The 25,049-nt window shown below is 36.5% G+C and overlaps 2 protein-coding genes and 1 long non-coding RNA gene across 4 annotated transcripts; all 3 read left to right on the forward strand.

Moving 5' to 3' along the window:
• The first annotated feature begins 1,039 nt into the window (after positions 1-1,039).
• On the forward strand, positions 1,040-8,621 carry LOC132851836 (galectin-4-like). 2 transcript variants are annotated; one of them, XM_060878880.1, is made up of 14 exons: positions 1,040-1,200; positions 1,363-1,451; positions 2,463-2,667; positions 2,777-2,890; positions 2,988-3,005; positions 4,474-4,509; positions 4,624-4,650; positions 5,767-5,793; positions 5,883-5,918; positions 6,342-6,377; positions 6,575-6,604; positions 7,884-7,972; positions 8,119-8,284; positions 8,395-8,621. In XM_060878880.1, the coding sequence occupies exons 1-14, from the start codon at positions 1,156-1,158 to the stop codon at positions 8,539-8,541; spliced, it is 1,065 nt and encodes a 354-aa protein (XP_060734863.1). In that variant the 5' UTR covers positions 1,040-1,155; the 3' UTR covers positions 8,542-8,621. The 2 variants fall into 2 exon arrangements, with proteins under 2 accessions (XP_060734863.1, XP_060734864.1); XM_060878881.1 differs by lacking the exons at positions 4,474-4,509; positions 4,624-4,650; positions 5,767-5,793; positions 5,883-5,918.
• A 2,979-nt stretch (positions 8,622-11,600) lies between these two features.
• LOC132851633 (uncharacterized) lies at positions 11,601-20,502 on the forward strand. The gene is made up of 22 exons (XM_060878601.1): positions 11,601-11,680; positions 11,784-11,982; positions 12,055-12,168; positions 13,142-13,230; positions 13,309-13,507; positions 13,627-13,740; positions 13,886-13,953; positions 14,269-14,470; positions 15,354-15,442; positions 15,593-15,791; positions 15,874-15,987; positions 17,093-17,200; positions 17,312-17,400; positions 17,504-17,702; positions 17,793-17,906; positions 18,609-18,722; positions 19,177-19,290; positions 19,410-19,498; positions 19,596-19,794; positions 19,885-19,998; positions 20,117-20,230; positions 20,368-20,502. Exons 1-22 carry the CDS (start codon positions 11,637-11,639, stop codon positions 20,500-20,502), a joined length of 2,820 nt encoding a protein of 939 aa, XP_060734584.1. The 5' UTR covers positions 11,601-11,636.
• A 66-nt stretch (positions 20,503-20,568) lies between these two features.
• On the forward strand, positions 20,569-21,081 carry LOC132851566 (uncharacterized). The gene is made up of 3 exons (XR_009649041.1): positions 20,569-20,605; positions 20,701-20,814; positions 20,975-21,081. It is a non-coding gene; the product is annotated as an uncharacterized LOC132851566 (long non-coding RNA).
• Positions 21,082-25,049: the final 3,968 nt, after the last annotated feature.

Genomic DNA, 25,049 nt, shown 5'->3' on the forward strand with positions numbered 1-25,049 from the left:
CCCGCACACATAGATAACAGTCTATGCATATCAGTTTACCTAATACTAATGACTTAATAGCCAGGAAGCCCCCGGAATTCATCTAATTAACGACTTAACATCACATCGTCGGTTGAAGTAGGGGTGTTGGATTAGGGAAAGCACTAAAATATAAAGGACACGGCTGATTCCAGGACCAGGGACGGAGATCTATGATCCACTATGTACAAAACACACAACCTGTGATGAAAAGAAATAAAATCAGCCCACTGTATCACAAAACTAGCCTGGTTCTTCAAGGAAATTGAGGGTCTGGCAACCCTAAAAACTAAATAAATAGATGATGGTGTGTGTGTGAATACTGTATGATCGTTCTCCATTCAGGTATGTATTATATTACTATATATTATAATACAACTTCACTTTTTGTTGTTTAGCCTTTTTTTCTGAGAAACGTCTCGATCTGTCATGTTCAAACCTTGTTTTATTTCATTTCTTTTTTTTATTTCTTTCGTTAATAATAATCGAGTCTAAACCTGTCCTGCTTAGCCATGTCTCACGACTTCCTCTTTTCTACTATGTAATAATGAGCTGCATGTTAACAGTTAAGTTCATATACAAAGGAGAATTTACTGTGGCTTTCACCTGAACTCAAATACAAAAAACTGACACAATTACGACGACGACTACTACTGCAAAAAATAAACAAATAAATTGATTCGTGTACAAATCATGCAACAGGATGATTTACGTATTTAAAACTTTTAAAATGCTGCAAAAGTGTGAATCCTTGAGTTGATCATAATTTCCTCAACACTTCAAAAATCTTCCATTAAATCCTACGCAAATGGATTTGTAATCCAAGCAGCCACATGACACACTAAGTGATAACTCTTTAATGCCACAGACACACCCTCGCAAAACAAGGAACACATTAACCCAACTGGCTAGTTGCCCTGGCTACATGTCTTTTGTTGGTCTATCAGGTTTAGCATGCTGATAACATCTGTAGTGTAAATAAAGCAGTGAGTATATCAACACAGATTAATGCACCCTCCCATCAGGCATGGATATAAAAGCAGGCTGTTGATTTTGCCCCTGTTTCTGTCCTGTTCCCACCAGCACAATTTTCCCTTTCTTCCCTGCATCTGAAGATATAGTTAGCATTCAGAAAACATGGCTTTTGTAGCACCACCAGGCTACCAGCCTTTGTATAATCCAGTGAGTATATACAATATTTACTGTCTGTTTTATCTGTCTTTACATTTTTTCTTTACTTTAGTACTGTATGTATATACTATACCATATCATATACGATATCATTGTGTGTGTGTGTGTGTGTGTGTGTGTGTGTGTGTGTGTGTGTGTGTGTGTGTTATTTAGACTATCCCATATGTAGGTCCTATCAGTGGTGGACTTAGAGCAGGAATGTCCATCTATATCCAGGGAAAGATTCAACATCATATTAACAGGTGGGATTTTAACAAGGGCCCAAAAACTTTGTGTTTTATGCCCTTAGATGTCATGACATTGTGTTTGTTTTTTAATTGAATTTCAACACTGTTTATATGAAGGATGGGCCACAACATGCAATTTTCAATGATAATACTAAACTTCATGAACTGCATGGTAGTGAAACTACATGGAACAAAATGAGGCTTAAAATCATCCACCTTATATCCATTCTTCTTATCTAGCGCTATAACCTCAGATAAGCGTTTAGTCATTACGGTGTTATACCTCATTTTCATCCCGGACAGGTGGGAGTTTGACTGACATCATTATCTCTTATTTTTTCGAGAAACATTATTAGCAAACTTCAGGCACACATGATATTAAAAAATTAGGTGTCCTTGGTTCATATCTTTCTGGATTTTTTCACTACGTGTCTGGTAAACATCTCAGTCTGCTGAGAAATCAACATGGGTGAGTCATTTTATGCCAAAAATGTACAATTTCTTTTACTCAACTGATTATTTCTACATCTACAGCTGTATTCACACTTGATTAATTAACTAAAGTGTGAAGCGGCGTATTGTGATAATAATTCACATTCTGCATTTTTTATTTTTTATTACCACTAAATAATGTGGTTATGATGTGAATCCAATCAATGTTTAACCAGCAAACATCTCCTTTTGATGTCTGAATCTCACCCATGCTATATATATATGAGGTGTGTATGTATGAAACTGGGAATTCATTAAGCCTCACCACCCACCTTGTGTACTTAAAGGTGTTTCGGTTTGTTTTTCATATCACACACAGAGAATGACGTTGGTAATACTCAAACATTTCAAACATCCAAAGAAACTACCAAGCTCTTATTAGCACAGAACTGATAAGCTAAAAATGTTTTCTCGGGTTTATCTACGCATGATGCATGTGTGGCCCTGTTACACAAAGATGGAACATTAATCTCTTTATCTGTATTAATGTTTGATGGCGGTAAATAATTCTAGCCTTTTACGCTACCACAACAGGTTTCATGTGAATCTGCAGTGTGGTGAATTTGATGGATGTGACATCGCTTTTCATTTTAACCCTCGTTTTGACCTCTGGGACAAAGTGATCTTCAACACTTTCCAGAATGGAGCATGGGAAGGAGAGGAGAAAGTCAGAGAGATGCCGTTCAGCAAGGGAGAGCATTTCGAATTGGTCATTGTCGTCAACTCAGAGGGCTATCAGGTGTTTATGTAAAAATTGTTTTTAAGTGTTTGACACAATAGATGCTAATTTTCAGCCCGGATTCATTTGCGTAGAAAATCCTCATAAATATGCTTTTTCTATTATGCAGGTGAACGTGAATGGCAGAGAATTCTACCTATTTCAGCACAGAATGCCTCTCGATCGAGTGTGTGCCATAGAGATTGGCGGAGATGTGTCCATTGACACTATCAACCTCATTGGGGTAAAGTTGGACTGCTTTCGACTTTGTTTAATGTTTAACTGAATGATTGTACATTTAATTTTTAATGTCTTATATATTATCCACATTTTTTTTATAGGGCATGCAAGGCATGGGGGTAAGTGTGTTAACATTTCTCTTGCATTTTAAAATAGATAGATAGATAGATAGATAGATAGATAGATAGATAGATAGATAGATAGATAGATAGATAGATAGATTGATTGATTGATTGATTGATTGATTGATTGATTAGATTTAGGTCTGGGCTTTGACCGGGCCATATAAACACATGAAAATGCTTTGAAAATCAGTGGGTATCAATACTTTTGCAAGCCACTATAGATAGATAAATAGAACGTTATTGTCATTTTATAGTACAGGTACAGTACATAGCAACGCAATACCGTTTAGCATCTACCTGAAGTCCAAATATAAGAAAACAAATGTGCAACTGCAGGAACAAATATGTGTGCATAAATATGTAAATATAAATACTTAAATATGTAAATAGTATGTGCATAAGAATTTCTGCTAGCACAAGATGTCTACATTATACATATATAATTATATGTCTGTGTAAATGTGTTCATTATGTAGATTGTATGTTTAACGGTAACCAGGATGATATTCAGTGTATATCGTCGCTGTCGGGTGGAATCCTCATATCTCCAAAACCGTTATTTTTCAGGAAGTTAAAAAAACGCCGTACCTTATCTGCAGTGCACAGGGTTTAGTCCGCGTTACAGTGGATTGTCTTGTGCTAAATTCCTGTCCTCAGATGAGCACCAGAACTAGCGGGGGTCAAGATTTTTTTTTCTTTGAGCCCAGTGTTTTGAAGACATTTACCTCAGAAGACGTGTTGATTCGTTGCGACTCTTCTTGAGGAGAAATATGCCGTGAAGCTCTCCCGCGGAGTGAGGAAGAGGTGGACTGTCCAATGGAGTTATGAGATTTGCGCTCAAGCTGTTTTCAAGACTTTAGATTGGTTAATAACTTGTAAAAATAACAGACTCACGTGGGGACTGACCAATAGCATCGATATGTGAAAAAATATGAAATTGACAAAATTTGGACATACGAGGTTTCCGCCCGACAGCGACGATATACAGATCATATACATAAATGGAGGTAAATTAGGGTAAGCAATGAATTTACAGTTATATACATTTTAATTAGGTAGCAAAGATGTGACAGTGTACAGAGTGGAGTAGAACTGTAAGGTAATTACAGGCAGTGAAGTATTAGTGAGACATTTAGTGACATTAAAAAAAAAATGTTTTTGTTTTATGAAGATCAATAAGTGAGAGATGCGTTCATAAAGTGGTGGAGTCGATGAGTAAGTAGTTTGATCAGGAAGCTTTGTGAAAATAATGCACTTAATCTTAATGCTTAAGAGTTAAGATTATCAGATAAGATGCTTGATGAGAGAAAAACTTGAGCTGATGAGCAGATGAGCTGGTATAACAAGTCAAACTTCCCTTGCAAGCCTCTATCATAAAAAAAGTTACACCTTTGGACGATTTAAAAAATCTGATGAAATAACTCACTTGTACTCACTCATCTGATTCTTTTAACGTACACAGGGAGGATTTCAAGGAGGAATGGGAGGTGGCATTGGGGTGAGTACTTGAAATGAATGGCATACATCTGTATCTGCCTGCATAAAGCATCATGTACAGTAAAGAGAGCATAGAGATGTTAGTGATATGTACTAATCTGCTTTCTCACTGCAGGGAGGATATCCGGGAGGTGGAGCTGGGGTAAGTTGCACTTAAAATGAACATAATTACGTATGCACCTGTATCCATGTTTATATCTGTATTGTATTTAAGGCGTTTATCAGACACTGTTATTAAGAACAGCTTAAGGTTAAGGGCCTTGCTCAAGGGCCAAAGAGCGGCAACTTGGCAGTGGTATACTTTTGTATGCTTTCCGATCGGAAGTTGTTTGTTTGTTTGTTTGTTTGCTTTTTCATTTGCACATTAAAAACAACAATTCTAACATATAACAGCAATTTGCAAACAGAACTGGCAAGATTTAGTTTTTTTTAGAGGGGTTAAATTCCAAAACGTTTAACAAGCTGGCACCGTATATTTGTGTGCAGTGTCTTTAAGCAGCATTACATTGTAATTCATTATTATTGATGCAGAACGTTCACTTCAGAATGAATTTCATGTGCAACAAACATAGACGCTAAAAAATAATAGTTTTTTTGGTGACGTCGGAAGAAATATGCTGCCCTGAGTGATCCGCGGACCAGTGGCTCTGGAAATAACTCAGAAATCTGCACCACTGCTAAACTGACACCCAAATAAAGACTAAAAAATTAACAGAAATATGTCTCAGGTGACATATTTCTATACTATACTAACTAACTAACTACAACTGCAGTTGTAGTTAGTTACTAGTACAGTTTGTTTTGCTGAAACTTGGCAACCTACTGATCACGCTAACGATCTTTATCTGTGCATGTTTGTGTTTAAGCAAGCTTGAGCACACATCATGTGAAAATAAAAACACTCTCCAATTACTCAACATTTTTCTCGCTTCCTCAACCGATCCAGTTCAAAATCCATACCCTTTTCTAGCAAACAAAAAAAGTCTGCCTACTATTCATGTCTGCATTTGTATAAACTTTTAGATGCTTTACGTATATCATCTACCAAATATTGAGTTTGGAAAACCTCAGAAACAATTCACAAAGTATGCAGAGTATTATGAAAATTTGAATCAATGTCCTTCATAATTTGTAAATCCAGTAAATCTAAAAAAGCCAATTTGCCTCGGATACGTCACGTTTCTTGAGAAACCTCCTGAACTGTCTATTGCACACGTGAATCTATGTGTCTAAGTTAGTTACTGATTATTTTCCACAGGGATTTTATCCTGGTGGTGGAATGGGGGTAAGTTTATTACCATAGCATATCATACATTGTATATATTTGTGCATGAGTTAAAATCCTCATAATTAATCAACACATTGTACTTGCAGGGAAGTTATCCAGGAGGTGGAATGGGTGGCATGGGGGTAAGAGAGAGAGTTTATGACGTATGAATACCTTTTTATTTGTACTTCCTGCATGATGAATCCATCTTTTATATCCCAGAACTGTTAAGTTCTTGATGTGGATGAGTCAGAAATGAGTGTGATTGGCTGAAGGAGAGCATTCAGGATGTGCTGCGTCACACTACATGATCACTGATTATTTAACAGATCATGTGTTATTTATTTAATAATTAATAATAAATGTTTTTTTACCCTTTCGAATTTTATGTACTATTACTATACGTGTGTAAATTTGTAAATTGTGGACTGTACAGTAATTGCTTTATTGAATTATTTAATGAATCTCCAAGCAGTCAAACAGACACTAGAATTCAATGTGAGCATTTTTGTTGATCCAACATTTGTCCTTAAATCTTGATAATTATTAATGTCTGTTTCTTGAAGGGAGGAAACATGGGATATCCAGGAGGGAATCTTCCAGTAAGTATACAGTAGATATTTAACATTTCATGCCCACTTTGTTCTTATATTTACATATTTTTAATTAAATATAACATTTATTTGCATAACGCTTTTATTCACATTGTCTACTGAAGCAGCTTCACTTCAGTATAGATATTTGGCTGCTGCTTCTAATATGTGTTTTTCTATATACTACTTTTTTCTTTCATCATCAGGTAATGGGATTGCAGCCTATCTTCAACCCTGTAAGTCGATAGAAGGTTTTATTTAGCTTTAATATGTGAAACCCATATGTTTAATATGGAGACTTTGATATGTGAAACCCATCTGACTTATGCGTGAGCCATTGTTAAAAAATGCGTTTCGATTGCATTTCACAAGATGTTACATAAGCATTAAACATGTTACATGAACATAATCACCTCGTTCAAATACTTGGAATATAATATGCTTAACAGGAAGTTGCAAAATTCGAATTTCCTGAAGTTCTTTGGAAGAAGTAATGACAAGTAATGATGTCTTGAAAGACGAGATCACTTAGAAAGAACAACCCATTTGGCCAAATTACAAAATTGTATAGATGCTAATGAAACAATTAGAATAATTACAATGTCCTTAAAGGTGGGGTCTCTGATTTTTGAGAAATGCTCCAGAAAACTGAGTTGGGCCGAAAAATAAACAAAAAACAAAACAAACGTGTAGCCAATGAGCAGAAAGGGGCGGGTCTTGTCAATATGTGTGGGGAGAGTGTTCAGTGCACATGTGTGACATTAGCAGAAAGCGGTTTTAACATTGACATGGAGGATAAAAACAAAGAAAGAAAGCGAAGAAAGGCTTACGATAAGGCAAGAAGTAGGACGTGTTAATATAGGATCAGCTTTCCAGCGCTGGAGAGAACTGAAGGAGCGGGAAGTTGGTCACATATTCACAGATTGGAGTTTCCCAAGTCAATAACTCCTGAGCTAAACGCTGTTACTACACAAATAACACCTCTTTTCTATCATAGTAATGTAGAGACGCAGCTACAACCGTGTTTTGTGTAGTAACGGCGTTTAGCTCAGGAGTTATTGACTCGGGAAACTCCAATCTGTGAATATGTGACCAACTTTACTTAAGACGCCGAGGCGCTTTTTTCCTTCTCGATAGGTGAGTAACGTTGGTTTTGCTGGCAGTTGCCTGGGTCACGTATGTATGAGTGGGCGGAGCTATCAATACAGGGGTGGGACCCATTTGGGTTAGGGGCGTGTTTGTTTTGGTGATTTTATATGTCAACATTGGCTTTCAAAAATCAGAGACCCTACCTTTAACTTTTATGGATTCACGTTTTGTGTATTTGATAAATCTACTGTATGCCTACAACTAAACCTTGTTACTCACTAAATACCCTTGTTAACAGCCATGAAATTCTTTAGCAATGCCTGAGATTTTTTTTTAAATGGATGAATGGATGTTTTTTCAGATTTAAGTTACAGGCTTAAATGAGACTTGCACTAAAGGTTAGCTTGTTTTGATGTGTATGTTTAGGACATTCCCTATTCAAATATGATTCCCGGTGGGATGGTACCCAAGAGGACCATTATCATTAGAGGCATGGTGCCTTATCAAGCTGACAGGTAACAACAATCTAAAATTAAGGAGCCTGAAAGTGTGAGAGTCTTAGTTTTCATTCACAGTGATTTACAGATCATAAGTTGCACTATTACATATTAGCAATATAGATGGTATGATGAATATAAAACATTTTGCCTATACTTTGCAGGTTTTGGATTAATTTTCTAGTTGGAGGCTCACGAAACATTGCCTTTCACCTCAACCCTCGAATTAGAGAAGGAGTGGTAGTCCGTAACTGCCAGATTGATGGCTCCTGGGGTAATGAAGAAGTCGATATCAACTTCAACCCCTTTCAGGAGGGACAGTACTTTGAGGTAAGGATTCATTGACATGGATAGGTCTTTATGTGTTCTCCTTGTGGTTATAGTTAGCATCCATCAACAGCCGGTCTTGTTTTTTTTCTCTCTTACATTTCCATTTGCAGATCTCCATTCGCTGTTCTGAAGAGAAGTTCAAGGTGTATGCAAACGGGCAGCACATGTGCAATTTCCACCACCGCCTCCGGCCTTACAATCAGATCGACATGCTGGAGGTTGGAGGAGACGTCCAGCTCTCATACATCCATTACTGAGTCTGCCTTCTCAGTGCATCTTGCATTGTTCCTGTGTTAGCTATTAGGCACTTCTTTGTAATAAACGTTACTGAAAATTGTCAGCTTCTTATCATCAGCTTCCCAGCTGCTAGCTATAGGTTACACACCCATACACACGTTAAACATCAGATACTTATCAATACTTCCCCATTTAACTAATACTTTCTACATGCTTCTGCTTCTATCTAAGTTCACAAACACACACACGCACACACACATACACACGCACATACACTTACAATACTTACTGTAACACCTACATTACTGTTAAACGAATCAGATTAAACACCAGAAAAACATACTGATATTAAACACTATATATTCACCCATTCTAACCTATTAAACACCATATAGACTGATATAAAAACCAGCCACATACCACACACTTCCTACATGACAGAAAAACTGCTAGATATTAAACACCAGATATTTACCTAATTACCTATACACACAACCATTAAACAGCAGACAAGTGCTAATGATTATCCAATAAACAACTAATTAAGGTGCTTACCAAAAGCTTCCTGGGTACTACCTGTGTTCTACAACCAAAACCCAAGCAGCTCTTAATCACCAATACCTTATCAACAAACACCAAGTACAGTACATCCTGACTATGTGTTTTACCCACAGGCATCCAATTAAACATTCATTCATTCATTCATTCATTCATTCATTTTCTACCGCTTATCCGAATTTCTCGGGTCACAGGGAGCCTGTGCCTATCTCAGGCGTCATCGGGCATCAAGGCAGGATACACCCTGGACGGAGTGCCAACCCATCACAGGGCACACACACACACTCTCATTCACTCACGCAATCACACACTACGGACAATTTTCCAGGGATGCCAATCAACCTACCATGCATGTCTTTGGACTGGGGGAGGAAACCGGAGTACCCTGAGGAAACCCCCGAGGCACGGGGAGAACATGCAAACTCCACACACACAAGGCGGAGGCAGGATTCGAACCCCCAACCCTGGAGGTGTGAGGCGAACGTGCTAACCACTAAGCCACCGTGCCCCCAAATTAAACATAATTAAGCTAATTTAAGATACTTTAATGAAATTTGGTGTAAATCTCAGAAAGCAACAAGCTTCAGTTTTGGGAAAGAAGCTACACTTCAGTCTATTTGTGTCTGACTAATTAATGGCCTCTTTCCAGAAGGTAAAGGGACGAATACTCTGTGTCCTGGGTTTATGGAGTCTTTGATGATGCTGCTAGAATTTCCGTGTAGTCGGCTAGCATACACGGCATCCAGGTTCAGGTCCTCAGTGCCTCTGATTCGCTGTGCTGTTGTAACTAGCCGACAAAAATCTTACCACTCTGTCATACCGTATGTGCTCTCTGGCGCTGTTGTAAAAATTCAGAAGAAGCTGTGTAGGTAGTTTGGCCTGTTTAAATGAAGTTAAGTTTAAACAGCTAATACTTCCTAATACCACACACATCTCTACTACTGCTTAAGGGCTACACCCAAAAAACAAATAATTATTAAACACCATATATTTACTCATAGTTAGTAGACACTAGCTACTGTACTTACATGTGTCCCTACAACTAGCTGCAGTTTACAGAGAATACATATGTCGATAAATACTGTAGGTAGATATTAAACTACAAATAGCTGCCCATAAATTAAACACCAGGTACTTACCAATAAATACCTACTAAACACTGACTATTTACAATACACCTCCCCACTACTGCTTGTGGTTTACACACAAATACAGTATAATGTAGATATTAAACAGGTACAAAAAAGTCAAGTTGTTTGAACTATACGCAAAATAGTTGCTGTTTAGAACTCTCCGACAGCCTGTGAAAGATTTACTATGAGCGATATCGTTTTCCCAAGGATGGAATTAAGGAGTGGATTTTACAGATGTAAATTGACATAATAAACGGTCTAAATTATGTTGTAAATGCATGTGTTTTGCTTTGAACTTTCCTCCCTCCCTCTTTCTACTTCTGATCCCAGCAAGTTTTTTGCATGTGTCTGTTAATCTTCTCATCTTCAATCATTCAGTAGAAATAACTTTCAAAAAACATAATTTCATATAATCTACATACATATTATGACCATTCGACCTGCTAATGATCAAGCACACGTTACTTTGTTATTGTTATGGAGTTATTGAGGGTTATTTGAATTATTGAGAAATTGAGGTTTGGGTTAAATAAACTAATATCTGAGGGATTCCAAAAATAAATATAACACCCTTGGTAGTAATATGTATTCATATTCAAATATTGTAATTAAATTAAGAACATTAAAGAACCCATGACAATATGGCTTAAAAAGTAAACAAGTAGTAACTTTCCTGAATAATATTAGCTAATGTGAGTTATTAGCGTTATCGTTATCACAAATTACACATTTTCCACAGATAAAAAAATTTGCTTAAATACTTAGAACTATTGTATCGCCTAGTTTTATTCAGTTACATCAGGAACTTTAGATATGATAGTTAAGGGCATCTATTTAAAGCTGTTAATTTAAATCTAATATATTCCATAGTCTCAAACGTATTGCATAACATGTTTTTGAGTCATGTGGGAAATATATGAGAAAATTCCTTAATACTGTTTAGTCAGTTACCGGCCTGAGGGATATTGAGTTTAAACTAGTCTTTAACAAGAAAACTCCTTAGGGACCAGGGCAGTCCCACCTTAACACTATAAAACATCCTCTATACTATACAGTTTATGTTACAAAGCCTCATTTACACACTGAAACACTTCTGTTTGTGTATCCGAAAGTTTTGCAATGAGTTTCTTGAGATCAGTTGTTTCTCAAAGCAGCTGGTTCTGTTCCAACACCTGCTTCCACTCTGGACACCAGCAAGTTGCCAATCCAGTAAGTTTAAAATGGTGTATTTGTAAATGTTTACATGAATGTAGATGTCATGTAAGTGTTTGAACAATTTTTATTTTTATTTGATGTACAGTGACTGTTCTATATGTATCACTTTTCATCCATTTTTAACGTTATCATAGAGTAATAACTTGTTCTTTGTGCTACAGATAATTCCCTATGTTGGACCAATAATATCTGGTGGATTAAAACCAGGAATGGCTCTCTATATACAAGGGGTTGTTCCTGATAATGCCAACCAGTATGAGTATTATTTCTTAAATGTCTTTCTCTTTAGCTTTTAAAAGTAAGGTTCGCCTTTTTACTGTTGGGTTTGCATGACACAATTTTTTTTTTCTACACAGATTTTCGATAAATTTCCAAACAGGACAGAATAAATTTGACGACATCGCTTTTCACTTCAACCCCTGGATCGGTCAATATGTGTATTTGAACAGCTTCCAAAATGGAAACTGGGCGGTGAAGGATTGTGTTCCTGATGAGTCATTCACTAAGGGAGCAGCCTTCAATATGTTCATTGTCATCGCAACAGATGGTTACGAGGTGCGTTTTATAAAAGATCTTGCTAATATTTGGTGTGAATATAATATAAACTCACCCAGTCTTTCTTCCCAGGTTTATGTGAATGACTTAAAACACTACATGTTCCAGCATCGCATTCCTTTAGACAAAGTTACTACACTTGCCATTGGCGGCGATGTTAGCATCGATTTTTTTGGTTTGTGCGAAGTAAGTAAAAAAAACACCCTTTTTGTTTTTTTCCATATTTTCTGTGGAGGTGGATGGAATTTTAAGGCCATGCTGGTTTATTTGTTATTATTATATGTTCATGTTTCCATTAGAACTGGAGAAGATCAGGCTTTACAGAGCAGGCCGTTAACACAGGGAGCACTAACTCTTTCTCTAACATCCTACCAGTTCCTTCTGAGATGTCACATTTAATCATTCAACCTGTGAGTAAATAAAGCACAAAATGGACATGACTGTTATCTGAATGAACTTTTTTAAACACAGCTAATTTGCTCCTGATGCACATTTTAATCAAGAAAATTAAAAACTCTTAAACAAACTAATTTGGAGTTTTGAAAAGGCTGAAATTTGGGCCTGAAGCTCTCCCTCTTTTCTAGTTTACATACTATAAATTTCCATCTGTATGTATTTCCATCTGTGTTCCACTTTCCTGTCTCTTTTTCTCTTTCATGTCATTTAGTTACGGTGTTTTTGCACTAATAAAATGTGCGATGTGTACACTGGTAGCTTGCAGTGATATTTTTAATATTGTAATAATTTGAAATTATTAAGATCCTGCTTTAAGATTTCACATCAGTAAATTGGCAGAAACAACTGAATGACTAACAGCATGTAAAAAATTATTTGGTTAATTCCTTCTCTCTGTGATATTAAAGTTCTAGAGTGTGGTTTATATAGTTTTTTATAGATTTCTGTTATATTTAGTCAACATTTGGAAATGAAATGTGTCATATAAGCCTTTGCTTTGAAAAGTTTTTTATTTGCTTCCAGTCTGAGCTCGGAAGGGGTTTGGGATGCTTTAATTTAATGTGTGGAGGTTAATGCTGGTTTGTTTCTATAGATCGTGGAGCACATTTGCACTCAGTTCCTATTTTTCTGGCTGTTAATTACAATGTGGGTATAAGATTTTATGTAATGCCAAGAAACTACATGTTGTTTGTTTTTTCTCTAGGTACTTCCCCATGTGGGTAAAATCAGGGACAGGTTAAAACCAGAGATGGCTATATTTTTCCAAGGAGCTCTTCCTGCACATACCAAAGAGTAAGTTATAACTGGCATAGAAAAAAAAAAAAAACAGTTTTAAAAGTATACATTTTTTATATTATGTTTCTTTCACAGGTTTGAGATAAATTTCCAAACAGGGCAGTCTGATAGTGATGACATCGCTTTTCACTTCAACCCACGTATTGGGCAATATGTTTACCTGAACAGTTTCAGGAATGGAATTTGGGAGAAGGAGGAACGTGTCTCTGAGGAACTCTTTACCAAGGGAGCGGCCTTCTATATGTTTGTTGTGATCGGTTCAGAGGGCTATGAGGTTTGTTTTTTTTTTTTTTAACTAAATTTGGTTTCAAACATTAAACATTCATTGTAAAAAATAAAAATAAAAAATGAAATCATTACAATTATTTAAAAGATTGCACTGTGTCTTCACAGGTTTATGTAAACGGCTTGCAACACTGTAGGTTTGAGCATCGCATTCCTTTAGAGAACGTTTCAACTATTAGCATTTATGGAGACGTTATTATTCCCATCTACGGATTCATCGAAGTCAGTAATAGCATTTTCTTGTTAATATCTTAAAATAGATTAAATGTGTTTAACTGTTTGTAAAAAAAATCAGTTTTGTTATTTTTATTTCCTTTTCAGAACTGGAATAGATCTTTCACTTTTACCGATTTTTTAAAAATCACAGGCATGGGAAGCTCAGTCCCGAGCTTGTTACCCGTCCTCTCAGAGATTTCCCATCCAGTCATTCTTCCTGTGAGTTGAAGAGAATGTTTTGGTCCTTATCTTTGGCGCATCTACATAATTGTTCAGGATTTTATGAGCTGTTTGTTCTGCTTTTCCAGACAATTCCCTATGTGGGTACAATCAGAGGAGGAATTAAACCAGATATGGCTGTATTTTTTCAAGGCACTCTTCCTGCACATGCCAAAAAGTATACTTTAAAATTTTATGTTTATGTTTTTTCAACTTCACAGATACTGTCTATGTCTTCAGAGAATAAAAAAATTATAATATAAAAAAAAAATAAAAAATACATAATACATGTTCTTGCTATATTTTTCTTTGTAGGTTTGCAATAAATTTCCAAACAGGGCCGTCTGACAGTGACAGTGACATTGCTTTCCACTTCAACGCTCGCATTGGTCAATATATCTACCTGAACTGCTTCAGAAATGCAAGCTGGGAACAGGAGGAAACTACACCCGAGAAACTATTAAGCAAGGGAGCAGCTTTTAATATGTTTATCATCATCAGTACTGAGGGCTATGAGGTGTGCTTCTTAAAAGAATTTCTACATTTACATTGATGGCATTTGGCAAACATCGTTATCCAGAGTGACGTTCAAAAGTGCTTTTATGTCTCTATCGATAAATACATAAACACTGGTAGAGACTTAGGATACCATCAACCTAAATCTTTTTTTTTTTTTTAATATACACATAAAACCAGGGAAAATAAGTGCTAGTTTAAGTGTTTTAAGAAGAGGTAGGTCTTAGTCCATTGTTTGAAGATGACTCAGTGACTCAGCTGTTCGGAAGTCTAGAGGAAGTTTATTCTACCACCTCGGTACCAGAACACAAATTAGTTCTTGCTGTATAGCTCCCTCTTACCCTGAGATGGTAGGATGGTGCAAGTAGGTCTGAGGGAGCGAGGTGCAGTGTAAGGAGTGATAAGAGCATGTCTAGTTTTCTACATAAATCCATAACTTAAACAAATCGTATACATTTTCCATGTTTCTGCAGGTCCACATGAATGGTGTGCAACTTTGTATATTTAAGCACCGTATTCCTTTAGAGAACATTTCTACACTTGCCATTTTTGGAGATATTTCGATTGTCATCTATAGTTTCATTGATGTAAGTCTATCTTTATTTTACTCTTTGTTTTTGTTCGGTTGGATGAAAGACATTTTTTTTTGACTCAATTGTTTTATGAAGATTGTGTTTCATATGCTAATTCCCATCAGAACTGGAGTAGATCACCTTTATGTAGGGACCAATCAAGTGTCACAGGATGCAGGAGCTTGTTCTCAAACCATTTATCCGTTCCTTCCGAGATTTCACATCCGGTCATCCAGCCTGTGAGTAATTTTGCAAGAACTTAGATAAAAATACCATCTGCAAATGAATACACCATAATATTGTCCTCCATAGGCATTGCCATATTTGGGTAGCATTAAAGAAGAAATAAGACCAGATATGGCTGTTTTGTTCCATGGGGAACTTTCTAAACATAGCAAAAGGTAAAACCATGACTTCTTCTTCAGAAATATCATTCTTAAGGTTAATGAGGGAAAAATTCAAGACACAGCAATTATGTAAAAATCACTGTTAATTTCAGTACTGAAAACAATTTTGTTAAATATTTCTATGGCCCTTCTTTTTATTCACAGCTTTGAGATAAATCTTCTGACAGGTGATTCTGATTATGATGACATTGCATTTCACATCAGTCCTCGAACTGGTAGATCTGTGGCCTTAAACAGCTTCATAGATGGCAGCTGGGAGACTGAGGAATATGCCTCTGACAATCCCTTCAGCAATGGAGCACCCTTTCAGATGTTTTTTGTAATCGGCTCAGAACGCTACGAGGTATTTTTCATAAATTCAAAGCATAAAATTAAACATTTAGTGTCTTAAGTCATACATCATAAATTCCACTATGTTTCTGCAGGTCTATGTCAACAACATGAAACACTGTACATTCAAACACAGAATTCCTTTGGAGAAAGTTTCTACACTTGGCATTCGTGGAGATGTTACTATTAACTACTTTGGTATTGTTAAAGTAAGTTCAACTTTTTTCAATTACTGTTAGGGGAATTCAAGAATTATTTCCTGAATAAGTAGAATAGAAGCCTTTATTTTATCATATATACATTACTGCACAGTGAAATTCTTTCTTCACATACTGTATGCCAACTTTGGAAGTTGGGGTCAGAGCACAGGATCAGCCTTGATACAGGACCCCTGAAGCCGAGAGGGTTAAGGGCCTTGTTTAAGGTCCTGACAGTGGCAGCTTGTCAGTGTTGAGGCATGAACCCCAATATTCCATTCAACAACCCAGACCTTAACCGCTTGACCCACCACTGAATGGTGGCACAATGTCCTCTCACTGGATTATGTCACATATACGTACTCAAGAGGGTGCAACACCTGACAGTAACTATCTGCCCAAGTTGTAATAAATCCAGCAATACTGATTCAAACAACTGGGAATTTTCTGTTAGGGCTCCATTCAGAGCCTAAATCTATGCTAATACATATGCTAAGTCTGGTTGCACACGTCTCATTCAGAAGATCAATGTGTATTTCATGCTTAAGGTTTTTCCAGAGTGAATGGGCCTCCATGTTTAAACATAATCACTTGACTTCAAGATGCTTTGGTCTGGTGGATAACTGTTATAACTGAATATGTTTATAACTTTTTGGATTTTTGTGTATCGATGTTCACAAGTTGTGTAAATCCTGATTATGAATTCATAACTCAATTCCAGAAGAATTTACAAAGGTTTAAAGAAAGCATTCATCTATGCTGACTTATAATTATAGGAGAAATGTACAAAAAACACAACGGTAAACAAGTTCTTAATAGTTTTTATTTTATTGGCTGATTTAGTTGCTGTCCTTGACTTGGTTCAGCAGGTATTTTGTGTCTGGTAAAGATAATATAGAGTATTGTCCTGGTCGTAGTCTAGTTGGTCGTTGGTTGTAGCATCATTTACTCCCAAGAGCAATCTCATTTTTTTATTCCTGAAGACGATTCACTGTTTGCACACAGCATGAAGTTAAGGAAAATAAAAAAGAGGAAAAATGTTGTGTGGGAGACAGATGTCTCAACATTTCAAATGATGCAAACGATGTTGATAGAATGTCATCTTTTTTCACATTAGAATTGGAGTGCATCCTCCATGGTTAGAAAAATTAATGAAATTCAAGAGAAGTTGACCATTTCTAGGATGCACATCTCAGCAGAGATTTCACATGCAGTCATCAACCCTGTGAGTATGATTATGTATCACAAATAGAGATAATAATAATTATACATTTTTATCTTCAGTTAATATTTATTTTTCTAAAGAATTTCTGTGCACAATTTTTACTCTTCACAGGTACTTCCATATAGAGGAACAATCCCAGAAGGTTTAAAGACTGATATAGCTGTAGTCTTTCAAGGAATTCTTCCGGCAGATGCCAAAGAGTATGATTTGCTTTTTCTATCAATTGTTTAACTGAACTACATGGTATTTTGTTAATCATTTAGAATGTGCTTTGAAAAATATTTTTTAAATTTATCATCTCAGGTTTGCAATAAATTTCCAGACGGGTGAGTCTGATGGCGATGACATCGCTTTTCACATCAACCCACGAATTGGTGATGTAGTGGCCTTAAACAGCTTCAGAAATGGTAGCTGGGAGACTGAGGAACATGCCTCTGTCACTGCCTTTACCAAGGAAGAAGCCTTGAATATGTCCATTGCCATCAACTCGGAGGGATATGAGGTTTGTTTCTTAAATCAAACAAGCAGACATCTGTACAGAACATAAAACTACTATAATGATCAAACACCAAAATCTCCCATGATCCTACAGGTCTATGTGAATGGTTTGAAACACTGTACATTCAATCACCGCATTCCTGTAGAGAACATTTCTACACTTGGTATTTCTGGAGATGTTATCATCTACTACTTTGGGTTAGTTGAGGTTAGTAACGGTTTTTGCGTCTTTTTTACCAGTGGAATTAATATGACATTAAAAAATTAATTCTTGGACATCTTGTATTATGAACATAACCATAGTAATAATTTGATCTATCTATCAGAACTGGAGTGACTCCTCCATTTTTAAGAAAATGAATGAGATCCATGAAATGTCGCCGACTACCGGGAGCCTGATAGAAGTCCCAGCAGAGATTTCACATCCAGTCAGCAACCCTGTGAGTGACACTGGAAATGCAGAGCACATGACCTCCACATCCTGTTGTAGATATTTATTTTCTGGTCTAGTGTTTGTTATACAATAATATAGCAGTAACAGGTATTTATGTACACTGCACATTGTTGCTCTTCACAGGAACTTCCAAATGTAGATGTAATCCCTCAAGGATTAAAGACAGATACGGATGTCATGTTCCAAGTGACTCTTCCTGCAGATGCTAATGAGTATGATTTTATTATTTTATTACCTACAACACAGTCACATATATGACACTAGATTAACATATGAATATTTGATATGTTTCTTATTAATAACAAATATGCCATTTTTTGACAGTGCTGTGAACTTGAACAGTATTCACCATGAACCTGAAGTAAGTCCAAATGTCTTTTTTTTACTGTTTTACTGGGACATGGAGAAATGAACTGGGCAAGTTCCTAACATTTGATTTCTTTATTCATTTGTCAGAAATTGAACGACTCGATTGTGGATGTGGAAATGAATAAAATCCTGGACACGTCACTGACTAGCGGGAGCCTGATAGACGTCCCAGCAGAGATTTCACATCCAGTCAGCAACCCTGTGAGTTTCAGTGGCAACACAGTACACATGACCTCTACATTATTCTACGTATTCTACCTTTTATTTTCAGGGCATTAATGCATAAAAAAGACCTATTATGCAATTTATCTGTTTCATCACAGGAACTTCCAAATGTAGGTGTAATCCCTCAAGGATTAAAGACAGATACAGATGTCATGTTCCAAGTGACTCTTCCTGCTGATGCTAATGAGTATGATTTTATTATTTTATTACCTACAACACAGTCACATATATGACACTAGATTAAAATATGAATTTATTATATGTATGTTATTAATAACAAATATGCCATTTTTTGACAGTGCTGTGAACTTGAACAGTATTCACCATGAACCTGAAGTAAGTCCAAATGTCTTTTTTTACTGTTTTACTGGGACATGGAGAAATTAACTGGGCAAGTTCCTAACATTTGATTTCTTTATTCATTTGCCAGAAATTAAATGACTCGATTGTGGCTGTGGAAATGAATAAAATCCAGGACACGTCGCTGACTAGCGGGAGCCTGATAGACGTCCCAGCAGAGATTTCACATCCAATCAGCAACCCTGTGAGTTTCACAGGAAATGCAGTGCGCATGACCTCTATACACTATTCACCTTTTACCTTTTATTTTTAGGACATTAATGCATAAAAGACCTATTATGCAATTTATCTGTTTCATCACAGGAACTTCCATATGTAGATGTAATCCCAGGAGGATTAAAGACAGACATGGCTGTAGTGTTTCAAGGAGCTCTTCCAGCAGATTCCAAACAGTATTATTTAAATTTTTATATTATTTGCTAAACTTTAAACAAATTATTTGGTAGAATTAAATTTAAGTGAGTTATAAGCAATATTTATTCTTCTCAGGTTTGCAATAAATTTCCAGACGGGTAAAAATGATGGTGATGACATCGCTTTTTACATCAACCCCCGAATTGGTGATGTATTGGCCTTAAACAGCTTCAGAAATGGTAGCTGGGAGACTGAGGAACATGCCTCTGTCACGGCCTTTACCAAGGAAGAAGACTTGAATATGTCCATTGCCATCAACTCAGAGGGTTATGAGGTTTGTTTCCTAAATAAAACAAGCAGACATCTGTACAGAAAATAAAACTACTATAATGATCAAACACCAAAATCTCCCATGATCCTACAGGTCCATGTGAATGGTTTGCACCAATGTTCATTCAATCACCGCATTCCTGTAGAGAACATTTCTACACTTGGTATTTCTGGAGATGTTATCATCCATTACTTTGGATTTGTTGAGGTTAGTAAAAGTTTTTGGGTCTTTTTTTACCAGTGGAATTAATATGACATTAAAAATGAATTCCTGGACATCTTGTATTATGAACATAACCATAGTAATGATCTGATCTATCTATCAGAACTGGAGTGACTCCTCCATTTTTAAGAAAATGAATGAAATCCATGCAATGTCTGTCACTACCGGGAGCCTGATAGACGTCTGTCCTGAGATTTCACCTTCAATCAGCAACCCTGTGAGTGACACTGGAAATGCAGAGCACATGACCTCCACATCCTGTTGTAGATATTTCTTTTCTGGTCTAGTGTTTTTTATACAACAATATAGCAGTAACAGGTATTTATGTACACTGCACATTGTTGCTCTTCACAGGAACTTCCAAATGTAGATGTAATCCCTCAAGGATTAAAGACAGATACGGATGTCATGTTCCAAGTGACTCTTCCTGCAGATGCTAATGAGTATGATTTTATTATTTTATTACCTATAACACAGTCACATATATGACACTAGATTAACATATGAATATTTGATATGTTTGTTATTAATAACAAATATGCCATTTTTTGACAGTGCTGTGAACTTGAACAGTATTCACCATGAACCTGAAGTAAGTCCAAATGTCTTTTTTTTATTGTTTTACTGGGACATGGAGAAATGAACTGGGCAAGTTCCTAACATTTGATTTCTTTATTCATTTGTCAGAAATTGAACGACTCGATTGTGGCTGTGGAAATGAATAAAATCCAGGACACGTCACTGACTAGCGGGAGCCTGATAGACGTCCCAGCAGAGATTTCACATCCAATCAGTAACCCTGTGAGTTTCACAGGAAATGCAGAGCACATGACCTCCACAACCTGTTGTAGCTATTTTATTTTCTGGTTTAGTGTTTGTTATACAATAATATAGCAGTAACAAGAATTTTGTCTTTACATTTATTGAATGCAGACATTTGATATCCTAATTTATTTCTCAGCAATTAATCGATTCGTCTGTGGCTGTGGAAATGAATAAAATCCAGGACACGTCGCTGACTAGTGGGAGCCTGATAGACGTCCCAGCAGAGATTTCACATCCAGTCAGCAACCCTGTGAGTTTCAGTGGCAACACAGTACACATGACCTCTACATTATTCTACGTATTATACCTTTTATTTTCAGGACATTAATGCATAAAAAAGACCTATTATGCAATTTATCTGTTTCATCACAGGAACTTCCAAATGTAGATGTAATCCCTCAAGGATTAAAGACAGATACGGATGTCATGTTCCAAGTGACTCTTCCTGCAGATGCTAATGAGTATGATTTTATTATTTTATTACCTACAACACAGTCACATATATGACACTAGATTAAAATATGAATTTATTATATGTATGTTATTAATAACAAATATGCCATTTTTTGACAGTGCTGTGAACTTGAACAGTATTCACCATGAACCTGAAGTAAGTCCAAATGTCTTTTTTTACTGTTTTACTGGGACATGGAGAAATGAACTGGGCAAGTTCCTAACATTTGATTTCTTTATTCATTTGTCAGAAATCGAACGACTCGATTGTGGATGTGGAAATGAATAAAATCCAGGACACGTCACTGACTAGCGGGAACCTGATAGACGTCCCAGCAGAGATTTCACATCCAGTCAGCAACCCTGTGAGTGACACTGGAAATGCAGAGCACATGACCTCCACATCCTGTTGTAGCTATTTCTTTTCTGGTCTAGTGTTTGTTATACAATAATATAGCAGTAACAGGTATTTATGTACACTGCACATTGTTGCTCTTCACAGGAACTTCCAAATGTAGATGTAATCCCTCAAGGATTAAAGACAGATACAGATGTCATGTTCCAAGTGACTCTTCCTGCAGATGCTAATGAGTATGATTTTATTATTTTATTACCTACAACACAGTCACATATATGACCCTAGATTAAAATATGAATATTTGATATGTATGTTGTTAATAACAAATATGCCATTTTTTGACAGTGCTGTGAACTTGAACAGTATTCACCATGAACCTGAAGTAAGTCCAAATGTCTTTTTTTTACTGTTTTACTGGGACATGGAGAAATGGGGAGCCTGATAGACGTCCCAGCAGAGATTTCACATCCAATCAGTAACCCTGTGAGTTTCACAGGAAATGCAGAGCACATGACCTCCACAACCTGTTGTAGCTATTTTATTTTCTGGTTTAGTGTTTGTTATACAATAATATAGCAGTAACAAGAATTTTGTCTTTACATTTATTGAATGCAGACATTTGATATCCTAATTTATTTCTCAGCAATTAATCGATTCGTCTGTGGCTGTGGAAATGAATAAAATCCAGGACACGTCGCTGACTAGTGGGAGCCTGATAGACGTCCCAGCAGAGATTTCACATCCAGTCAGCAACCCTGTGAGTTTCAGTGGCAACACAGTACACATGACCTCTACATTATTCTACGTATTATACCTTTTATTTTCAGGACATTAATGCATAAAAAAGACCTATTATGCAATTTATCTGTTTCATCACAGGAACTTCCAAATGTAGATGTAATCCCTCAAGGATTAAAGACAGATACGGATGTCATGTTCCAAGTGACTCTTCCTGCAGATGCTAATGAGTATGATTTTATTATTTTATTACCTACAACACAGTCACATATATGACACTAGATTAAAATATGAATTTATTATATGTATGTTATTAATAACAAATATGCCATTTTTTGACAGTGCTGTGAACTTGAACAGTATTCACCATGAACCTGAAGTAAGTCCAAATGTCTTTTTTTACTGTTTTACTGGGACATGGAGAAATGAACTGGGCAAGTTCCTAACATTTGATTTCTTTATTCATTTGTCAGAAATCGAACGACTCGATTGTGGATGTGGAAATGAATAAAATCCAGGACACGTCACTGACTAGCGGGAACCTGATAGACGTCCCAGCAGAGATTTCACATCCAGTCAGCAACCCTGTGAGTGACACTGGAAATGCAGAGCACATGACCTCCACATCCTGTTGTAGCTATTTCTTTTCTGGTCTAGTGTTTGTTATACAATAATATAGCAGTAACAGGTATTTATGTACACTGCACATTGTTGCTCTTCACAGGAACTTCCAAATGTAGATGTAATCCCTCAAGGATTAAAGACAGATACAGATGTCATGTTCCAAGTGACTCTTCCTGCAGATGCTAATGAGTATGATTTTATTATTTTATTACCTACAACACAGTCACATATATGACCCTAGATTAAAATATGAATATTTGATATGTATGTTGTTAATAACAAATATGCCATTTTTTGACAGTGCTGTGAACTTGAACAGTATTCACCATGAACCTGAAGTAAGTCCAAATGTCTTTTTTTTACTGTTTTACTGGGACATGGAGAAATGAACTGGGCAAGTTCCTAACATTTGATTTCTTTATTCATTTGTCAGAAATCGAACGACTCGATTGTGGATGTGGAAATGAATAAAATCCAGGACACGTCGCTGACTAGCGGGAGCCTGATAGACGTCCCAGCAGAGATTTCACATCCAATCAGTAACCCTGTGAGTTTCACAGGAAATGCAGAGCACATGACCTCCACAACCTGTTGTAGCTATTTTTTTTCTGGTTTAGTGTTTGTTATACAATAATATAGCAGTAACAAGAATTTTGTCTTTACATTTATTGAATGCAGACATTTGATATCTTAATTTATTTCTCAGCAATTAATCGATTCGTCTGTGGCTGTGGAAATGAATAAAATCCAGGACACGTCGCTGACTAGTGGGAGCCTGATAGACGTCCCAGCAGAGATTTCACATCCAGTCAGCAACCCTGTGAGTTTCAGTGGCAACACAGTACACATGACCTCTACATTATTCTACGTATTCTACCTTTTATTTTCAGGACATTAATGCATAAAAAAGACCTATTATGCAATTTATCTGTTTCATCACAGGAACTTCCAAATGTAGATGTAATCCCTCAAGGATTAAAGACAGATACGGATGTCATGTTCCAAGTGACTCTTCCTGCAGATGCTAATGAGTATGATTTTATTATTTTATTACCTACAACACAGTCACATATATGACACTAGATTAAAATATGAATTTATTATATGTATGTTATTAATAACAAATATGCCATTTTTTGACAGTGCTGTGAACTTGAACAGTATTCACCATGAACCTGAAGTAAGTCCAAATGTCTTTTTTTTACTGTTTTACTGGGACATGGAGAAATGAACTGGGCAAGTTCCTAACATTTGATTTCTTTATTCATTTGTCAGAAATCGAACGACTCGATTGTGGATGTGGAAATGAATAAAATCCAGGACACGTCACTGACTAGCGGGAACCTGATAGACGTCCCAGCAGAGATTTCACATCCAGTCAGCAACCCTGTGAGTGACACTGGAAATGCAGAGCACATGACCTCCACATCCTGTTGTAGCTATTTCTTTTCTGGTCTAGTGTTTGTTATACAATAATATAGCAGTAACAGGTATTTATGTACACTGCACATTGTTGCTCTTCACAGGAACTTCCAAATGTAGATGTAATCCCTCAAGGATTAAAGACAGATACAGATGTCATGTTCCAAGTGACTCTTCCTGCAGATGCTAATGAGTATGATTTTATTATTTTATTACCTACAACACAGTCACATATATGACCCTAGATTAAAATATGAATATTTGATATGTATGTTGTTAATAACAAATATGCCATTTTTTGACAGTGCTGTGAACTTGAACAGTATTCACCATGAACCTGAAGTAAGTCCAAATGTCTTTTTTTTACTGTTTTACTGGGACATGGAGAAATGAACTGGGCAAGTTCCTAACATTTGATTTCTTTATTCATTTGTCAGAAATCGAACGACTCGATTGTGGATGTGGAAATGAATAAAATCCAGGACACGTCACTGACTAGCAGGAGCCTGATAGACGTCCCAGCAGAGATTTCACATCCAATCAGTAACCCTGTGAGTTTCACAGGAAATGCAGAGCACATGACCTCCACAACCTGTTGTAGCTATTTTTTTTCTGG

Source organism: Tachysurus vachellii, chromosome 9, assembly GCF_030014155.1.
Source record: "Tachysurus vachellii isolate PV-2020 chromosome 9, HZAU_Pvac_v1, whole genome shotgun sequence".
In the NCBI taxonomy this organism is placed as follows: domain Eukaryota; kingdom Metazoa; phylum Chordata; class Actinopteri; order Siluriformes; family Bagridae; genus Tachysurus; species Tachysurus vachellii.

Excerpts from the sequence above, each read along its gene's own strand:
- LOC132851836 (XM_060878880.1), top strand. The coding sequence starts at position 1,156 with ATGGCTTTTGTAGCACCACCAGGCTACCAGCCTTTGTATAATCCA. Across the intron at positions 4,510-4,623 it reads GAATGGGAGGTGGCATTGGG|GGAGGATATCCGGGAGGTGG; the intron begins GTGAGTACTTGA and ends TTCTCACTGCAG. Across the intron at positions 4,651-5,766 it reads ATCCGGGAGGTGGAGCTGGG|GGATTTTATCCTGGTGGTGG; the intron begins GTAAGTTGCACT and ends TATTTTCCACAG.
- LOC132851633 (XM_060878601.1), top strand. The coding sequence starts at position 11,637 with ATGGCTCTCTATATACAAGGGGTTGTTCCTGATAATGCCAACCA. Across the intron at positions 19,291-19,409 it reads CACATCCAATCAGCAACCCT|GAACTTCCATATGTAGATGT; the intron begins GTGAGTTTCACA and ends GTTTCATCACAG. Across the intron at positions 19,999-20,116 it reads ATTACTTTGGATTTGTTGAG|AACTGGAGTGACTCCTCCAT; the intron begins GTTAGTAAAAGT and ends TCTATCTATCAG.